Consider the following 8,761-nt stretch of genomic DNA (forward strand, 5'->3'; position numbering starts at 1 on the left):
ACACACACACACAGTCCCCTCACCTGAACAGCACAGACACACACACACACACACACACACACACACACACAGTCCCCTCACCTGGTCCTCCAGCAGCATGCGTACCGAGCGCTCCTTGTCCAGCTGCTGCCGGAGCTCGATCATCTCCCGCCGAAGGTCCTCCACCTTCTCCTCCTCCAGGATGTCCGGGGACCCGATCCCTCATCTTCTCCTCTGTGCGCCTCCTCTTCGGCGAGGAGCCGCTGAACTCCTGCCAGGGAGGGGGCGAGAGAGCGTAAGAGAGCGTAAGACTAAGAGAGCGAGGGCGATCAGGGAAGTTGTTGTGAATGCGTTTTAAAGAGCACCGACACAGGGAACTCCAGGGGAAGAGCGAGCGAGAGAGAGTGAATGAGGGAGACGGTAGACTACAGGTCCAAACCCAAATCCGCAATGTGGAGTCGAAACGGACCGGTACTACAGGCTGCAGCGTCAGCAGGTTCTGCTTCTGCCAATTCCCCTTCCAATCGACAGCCAATTTGGACAACGGCAGGCAGGGCTCTTCAGCCGATCGATGACCAATTAAGCACTCGAGTGTCGGGAAAAGCACCGAAAAAACGGCCAAACACCGCAGCCCCTCCAGGGTTTCACTGCAGACCTCTGTTCTCGGGGAACACTATTATGCGGGGCATGGACCAGGAGACGATCGGCCCAAAGTCTTCCGCAGGCGAAGCCGAAAGAACGTCCTTCCCCTCACGATTCGGCCGCGTGATTCCAGTCATGTTCGAGGACCGTGGAAACCTGGTAACGTCCTCCCAGTGACAGGGGCGTCACCCCAGGGGAGGGGAGGGGAGGGGGGAGGGGGGTCTTACCTGGATGAAGCGTTTGAGCTGTGTGTTCTGCTGCAGTAGCCGGGTCTTCTCCTGCTCAGGGAGAAGATGTACTCCGCCGTCTGCTGCAAGATGGCCGCCTGCGAAGAGGGAGCCATTCAATTTATATAATGATTTATTTTCATTACATTATTAGGTAAGACTGTACACCGGCTCGTGCAAATGTCTAATCAGCGAATCGTGCGGCAGCAACTCAACGCAGACGCGGTCAAGGTGTTCAGTTGTTGCTCAGGCCAAATGTCAGAATGGGGAAGACGTGATCTAAGTGAGTTTGACAGTGGAATGACTGTTGGTGCCACAGAGTTTACAGAGAATGGTGCGAGACAGCAAGTAACCGGCAGTGCCGTGGGCGAACACGCCCCTTTCCATGAGAGAGGTCAGAGGGGAATGACCAAGTTCAAGCTGACGGGAAGGCAAATGTCAGTGGTATGCAGGAGAAACTTTATAAGTGACCGTGTGAAGTGCTCATAGTTCTTCACTGGAGGATTGGAACCCCTGAGCACTTTTTGCACCCTGCACTTTATACGCTTGTTGTATTTTATGTGTTTTTAAGTATTGTGTGACTCTCTCTGCAAACAAATTTACCTACGGGTACAAATAAGTAACTTGAACTTGAGAGCATCTGTGAATACACAGCAGTTGAAACTACAGCAACAGAAGAAAAAAATAAGTGTAATAAATACCTAATAAAATGGTTACTGAGTGTATATAAATATATTATACATCACACACACAGACACACACGCTGTGGCTAGGGGGTCTCCCTTGCTGAGCTGAGCTTCTCTCCGTTGCTGTGTGGGATGAGGGTTACTGAGTGTATATAAATATATTATACATCACACACACACACACACACACACACACACGCTGTGGCTAGGGGGTCTCGCCTTGCTGAGCTTCTCTCCGTCGCTGTGTGGGATGAGGGTTACTGAGTGTATATAAATATGTTATACATCACACACACACACACACACACACACACACACGCCGTGGCTAGGCTAGGGGGTCTCGCCTTGCTGAGCTTCTCTCCGTCGCTGTGTGGGATGAGGGTTACTGAGTGTATATAAATGTTATACATCACACACACACACACACACACACACACGCACACACTGTGGCTAGGGGGTCTCGCCTTGCTGAGCTTCTCTCAGTCGCTGTGTGGGATGAGGGTTACTGAGTGTATATATATTATACATCACACACACACACACACACCACACACGCCGTGGCTAGGGGGTCTCGCCTTGCTGAGCTTCTCTCCGTCGCTGTGTGGGATGAGGGTTACTGAGTGTATATAAATATATGATACATCACACACACACAGACACACACACACACACACACACGCCGTGGCTAGTCTAGGGGGTCTCGCCTTGCTGAGCTTCTCTCCGTCGCTGTGTGGGATGAGGGTTACTGAGTGTATATATATTATACATCACACACACACACACACACACACACACACAGAGACACACACACACACACCACACACCACACACCACACACCACCACACACCACACACCACACAACACACACACGCCGTGGCTAGGGGGTCTCGCCTTGCTGAGCTTCTCTCCGTCGCTGTGTGGGATGAGGGTTACTGAGTGTATATAAATATGTTATACATCACACACACACGCACGCACGCACGCACGCACGCACGCACGCACGCACGCACGCACACACACGCAGCACACACACACACACACACACGCCGTGGCTAGGGGTTCTCGCCTTGCTGAGCTTCTCTCCGTCGCTGTGTGGGATGAGGGTTACTGAGTGTATATATATTAGACATCACACACACACACACACACGCACACACACGCACACGCACGCACACACACCACGCACCCACACACACGCACACACACGCACACACGCACACACACGCACACACACACGCCGTGGCTAGTCTAGGGGGTCTCGCCTTGCTGAGCTTCTCTCCGTCGCTGTGTGGGATGAGGGTCTTGAGCGACTGGAAGCCGGCGTTGATGCTCTGCATGCGCCGGCGCTCGTTGCTGTTGGCGATCTCGCGGCGGATGCGGCGCTCCTGGTCGCGCGCCGTCTCCGGGGTTCAGGGGGATGTTCGCCAGACTACGGAGAGGGGAGGGGGGTAAATCCACTACAGCCCAACACAGGAAGTCAGACACAGGAAGTCAGACGTTGGAGACTTCCCGTTTCGACAGAGGGTACTCCTCTTTAATCACGAAAAAGTACACGCTGGAATGTTGCCGAAAAATCACAGCAGCAGACTGATTTCAGTGTACGGTTCTAATCAGGTCGGTTATTAAATTCACAAGACTTCGGAATCTGGACCGTCACCATGGTCGCATATCAAATATCAGCGTTGAACACGAACCAAGAACGTGAACTGAACTTCAAAGCAAAACATTCAGTTACACACACACACAGAAAATGAAAGTGGAAGTAGAAAAATGTTCTCCTGAGCTTGCCAAAGCACGAGCACCATTGGGACTTTGCAACCAAAACCAAAACAACATTGTTCACAAATGTTTTTTTGTTTTTTTTTTGGAGGGGTGAGTAATGAGTGAAAAATAGTCTGTGAAAACATGAGTGGTGCAGAGTGTCTGTGGTTTCACAGACCCCCCCCGAGCAGAGTCTGCTGCACCGTGATCGCAACAGATTACGGAACGTCTGGAGTTCCCATCCATTGTCCCGGAGTTCCAATTCATTGTCCCGGAGTTCCAGGTCTATTGTCCCGGAGTTCCAATCTATTGTCCCGGAGTTCCAATCCCGCTCTGAGCAAGCATTCTGACTAAGAGCTGTGTGCGACAGGCTTTGCAAGACTGACTGACAAGGCCAGAGCCCGGCTGTTCGGCGAAGATCTGGCAATATTAACGGCCCTGCCAGCAGGTCGGCAAGCTGACCAATGGGGAAGAGAAACTAGGCTTGGAAAACAAGGCCTTTACTCTCCATTTTTATCAAATCTGTTTTCAGATGCAGCATCGCATTCTTCTGAAATTTTTCGGATAATTATTTTTTAAAAGGGATACATTCCACAGACCCCAAAATACCCGTATGTGTGCGTGTGTGTGTGTGTACAACGAGGAGCGTCTGGGGACAGGGTAGTTATGATGGTAGAATATATAGTCGGAGAACATGAGGCCTGTATATTAATTAGAAGCAGACCCCTCCTGGGAGACGGGCACCATGGAAGGCCCATTAGCCGTGAGCTCTGCTCCTTATCAGTGAACGCTCAGCTGTTTTCAGTGCAAACACGGGGAACAATGCTCCAGCCCTGAACAGAGGGGCGGGGGCCGGGGGGGGGGGCTCTGCTTCCGCACAGCCCACACACAGGGGCCACGGCGCCCCCTTCACCCTCCCCACCTGGAGAAGCAGGAAGCGCCGTCATTAACCGTAATTACCCCGGACAACTGGGTGAGCTGATGCAGCGCGAGATTGAGTCACGACTGAAGAGTTCCAGTCAGGTTCACGCCAGAGGGTCACTCTCTTCTGCAAAATCCACTTTCCTTTCTTCTGGGAGAGTGGGGGGGGGGTTGAAGACAACTGTACAGTACAAAAGGGTAGCAACACTTCCCCATCGGAAAAAAAACACAACAAATGGGATGTTCCACCAACAATGAGAGGAGGGGGAAAGAGAGAGAGGGGGGAGAGAGAGAGAGACAGAGAAACACAGATAGAGAAACAGAGGGAGAGAGAGAGACAGAGAAACAGAGAGATAGAAACAGAGGGAGAGAAGGAGACAGAGAAACAAAGAGGGAGAGAGAGAGACAGATAAACAGAGAGAGAAACAGAGGGAGAGAGAGAGAGACAGAGAAACAGAGAAATAGAAACAGAGGGAGAGAAGGAGAGAGAGAGACAGAGAAACAAAGAGGGAGAGAGAGAGACAGATAAACAGAGGGAGGGAGAGAGAGAGAGGGAGAGAAACAGAGAGGGAGAGAGAGAAACAGAGGGAGAGAGAGACAGAGAAACAGAGGGAGGGAGAGAGAGAGAGAGAGAAACAGAGGGAGAGAGAGAAACAGAGGGAGAGAGAGACAGAGAACAGGGAGGGAGAGAGAGAGAGAGGGAGAGAAACAGAGAGGGAGAGAGAAACAGAGGGGGAGAGGAGACAGAGAGACAGAGAGGGAGGGAGAGAGGGAGAGAGAGAGAGAGAGAGAGAGAGAGAGAGGGAGAGAGAAACAGAGGGAGAGAGAAACAGAGGGAGAGAGAGACAGAGAGACAGAGAGGGAGGGAGAGAGAGAGAGAGAGAGAGAGAGAGGAGAGAGGAGAGAGAGAGATGAGAGAGAGGGGAGAGAGGCTGGCAGTACTCCACAGGTCAGAGCACAGTCCCAGGGATCAGAGCACTGAAATAAACACAGCGGGGGAAAGCGGTTGTAAAATGGCCAAGTTGGCACCAAACGAAAATACAGACGAAGGGCAACTCGCTGATTAAAGGCTCAAGCCGCCTTGTTTATTGGGATGGATTGGGGCCTGCACTAACATTATCAACTTTGTGTACATCATTTATTTTACTGCTGCCCCTTTGTCCCCCTCCCCCCCACCAACTCAAATGCGAAACTGTCAATTATTAGTAAGGCCCGGCCCGTCTCTGCGACGTCGTCCGCTGTTGATTGGGAACCGCGGCTAGCGGGGAACGTCCTGGGTCACGCGTGAGGCCGTCCTGGCACTGACTGCAGTGCCGCCCGCACATCTGGAGCAGGGGGGGCAGCGGGCGCCGAAACGGAGCGGAGCGCCTCGTCCGGCGTGACGGTGCGAGGAATGCCCCCCCCTCCCCCGGTCACAAACGCCCCCCACAAGCGCAGAACCGCACCGCACAAACGCACTGACCAGGAACCCCACTGCAGAATCACAGAGCGTTCCACGGCATTGGAGAACAGAGCCGTCTGTCCAACTATGCAGGACAGGCACTGTGCCCAAGACCCCACCATCCAGCTTAAGACCCCGCCTTCATGCCAAAGACCCTGCCTTCTCGGACAGGGCCCGCCTTCCTGCCCAAGACCCCGCCTTCTCGGACAGGGCCCGCCTTCCTGCCCAAGACCCCGCCTTCTCGGACAGGGCCCCACCTTCCTGCCCAAGACCCTTGGCTAAGACCCTTGGCTACGGCCCAGCCCCACCTCGCCCAGGTCCCTGCCATCTTGCAGCAGCATTGGTGTCCAAGCAGAAGAATCAGAAGGGGCCAATGGACGGCTCAGAGAAGTGTCCCAGCCAGAGGGACCGCCCGTCACCCCCTGCAAATAATCCAGTGTTTGACATCCGACTCTACCGAGGCCAGTTCTCTAGCTCAGAAACACTCACCGAAATATAACAGCAATGCTACCTGTGAGAGGTCGGCACTGTGTCCAGTTATTCAGAACGGGAGGCTTCGTGTAATTCAAGCAGGATGCTGAGAAAGTGAGAGGGTGGGGGGGGGGTTTTATTTGACACGGTGGACTAGTTTGGTCGATTCAGTTTAATTTCTTAACACACGCCGTGCTCTCAGCTGCATATTTTACAGAGCTGAACAGTAACGCACCATCCTCGCAGCAGAATCAAAGGTGATCTCGAGGGAGGCATGCACTGAGAGCCCTTGTGAACCAAAATAGATTTTAAGAAATCTTCCCGGTGAAACTGCAGCTATGCAGTCGGAATAAACTGTGGATCCAGGTCAGCTGTTGACTGAACAAAGCCCTCATCCCTGAGCTGTCATCTTCTCAGGTGCACAAAACACTGAACAGCTCAGGAACCAGGCAGGTAGCTTCTCTAATTTGAAATATGATCACATTTGAGACAAAGAATGTATGCCAAACCACTAGAACTAGAAGGCTAAAAATACTAAATTGTTACTGTTGGTGCATTATTGTGTATTTGTAAGTATTCGTTCAAAGGAGTATGCATGCATGTGACTTGATTTAATAAATGAAATGTGCACAATAAAAAAAAGGAGGCTTGGTGTTACATACGCCTTAAGATTGTGCGGAAGAGCTGTACTTGTGTGCAGCTCACTGTATCCCTCTACATAACAGAATTATCTGAATTGCTTGATTCAGGTAGTTGCATTGCCCTTTGTCACTTGCTCTTTGTCAGCTGAGACCAACATGAGGTTTGTGTAGCTCATGGACATAGCCTACCGTTTTACAGGGGGACAGAGAGCTATAGCAATCGAATTAATGAAATTAAAAATGCTATTTTCGAAAAAGCAATCAATCGTTTATTTATAACGCCAAGTGATTTTTGACTTGATCGCCAGGTCCTCAACATCCTTCAATTCCCAAGATCCCGTTCGTTACATTCAAGTGAGGGACTACGTTTCCCAGACTGCGTGCACTTGAATGGCCTCCGATCCCTCCGCCTCCTTCGAGAGAGGTTGCAGACGCATTGACGGGCCTGTTTCACAATACACACCCCCTTTTCATTAAAAGACCACTTTATAATTACCTCTACGATACTATCGCGCGGAATCGACTGGAAAAAAAGACAAGTGTCCGCAGCTTAATGTCGGTTAGACGATTCGGCATTTTCGCTGTAAAAAAAAAATATCACAGTCGAGCTCTCCGCCATTAGAACAATGCGACTCGGCTTCCTTTACGCCTGTCCATGCGGCAGCATGGCAGGGCAGCGGGGATAATGGACGCAGTGCAACACGGTGTGCCCAGCGGCGAAATAAAAACCAATAAAACCCCGCGATTTGGGGATTTCCTCGCATACACACAGCGTTTATGTGATTTCCCCCCCGTCGCGAAATCGACTTCTAGGTGGAAATGAGCACGGTGCGAAAAGGGAGACGACGCACGAGCTCTCGCCACTTAAGCAAACGCCACAAGCATGGCCGCATTTGCCCACAAGAAGTTCAGCCCGCTCAACCCCGTTTAGCGAAACGGTAATCCCGAAGCCACAATGCTCGGACTAATAGCTGTTGCAGCGTTAGCACGCAGCACGTGGAAATGGCCCGTCTAAGCCCCCTTTTGTTTTTTTTTATCATTTCAAAAATGAAGGAAAAGCTACGAGGTACATGATTGTATTTTTGGAAAAAGATACGATCAAACCGCTTCCCCTGGAGCCTCGCGACGGGGCAACAGCGTGGTGTAGGATCAGACCACGTGGTTTATGTTTGTTACACACAAAATGTATCGATTTCACAAAGAAATTGACAAGGTAACGGTAATACGCCGTGCCCCCCTTTAGTACTAAACGGTGCAGCATCTAATTAATACAATTAACCCAGTCTTAATCACAGTTATATCGGTCCCACTCCAGGCTATACTGGCGTACACAATAACATACAAATCCAATCAAGCATGTTGGCAGATCTACATCGCTTTTGCTGGTAGGAAAAGCACAATACGCAGGTAATTAACATAAATGGCTCATCTATAAAGGGTGCAACAAATCAGCGCATACACACCTACAAAGACCCCCGATCACTTCTTTCTCCGTTTTCCTAAAATGTTGCAAGGAAGGCACCTTCTGTGCTGGTACCATAAAATACTCCATGCTTTTCTCTCCAGTTTTGAATCCTCGTTTCTTCCTTTATTATTATAGTAATTTTCTGTTGTTGCTGCTGCACTCCCCTATTGTGCGTGCAAATCCTTCTGATCCGTCCCGTAATGTAATTGTTTTCTTTTTCCCCAACAACGAAATTTCCTGATATATATTTTCGCTCGTCTGTGCATATGTATATAGCCAAGTGTTCCGAGTTGTAATGTTACTCTACTTCCAGCTGAGGCGCTCTCCGTCTCCCTCCCTCTCTCTTCCCTCTCTCTCTTGCTGCATGTACGTGTGTATTTGCAGCTGATCGGATGTCTTTCAAGGCGGGAAACAGCTGGTTGGAATCACACAGCACTACGAATGCCTCCTTCCGCAGAGTAAGGGATTGCATGTAAACAAAGGACTATTTAAACCAGGTTTGGGAAGGGGGGGGACAACTATGAGA

The 8,761-nt window shown here is 50.8% G+C and overlaps 1 protein-coding gene across 1 annotated transcript in view; it reads right to left on the minus strand.

The window, feature by feature from the left end:
* tfap4 (transcription factor AP-4 (activating enhancer binding protein 4)) overlaps positions 1-8,546 on the minus strand; it is a 15,513-nt gene extending 6,967 nt beyond the window's left edge. Inside the window, 7 exon segments of the mRNA XM_061223270.1 lie at positions 82-202; positions 204-250; positions 849-907; positions 910-946; positions 2,798-2,944; positions 2,946-2,964; positions 8,234-8,546. Of these exon segments, the coding sequence (XP_061079254.1) occupies positions 82-202; positions 204-250; positions 849-907; positions 910-946; positions 2,798-2,944; positions 2,946-2,964; positions 8,234-8,322 (519 nt within the window). The 5' untranslated portion in view covers positions 8,323-8,546.
* Between the last annotated feature and the right edge of the window lie 215 nt (positions 8,547-8,761).

This window comes from Conger conger, chromosome 16 (assembly GCF_963514075.1).
Source record: "Conger conger chromosome 16, fConCon1.1, whole genome shotgun sequence".
NCBI classification, from domain to species: domain Eukaryota; kingdom Metazoa; phylum Chordata; class Actinopteri; order Anguilliformes; family Congridae; genus Conger; species Conger conger.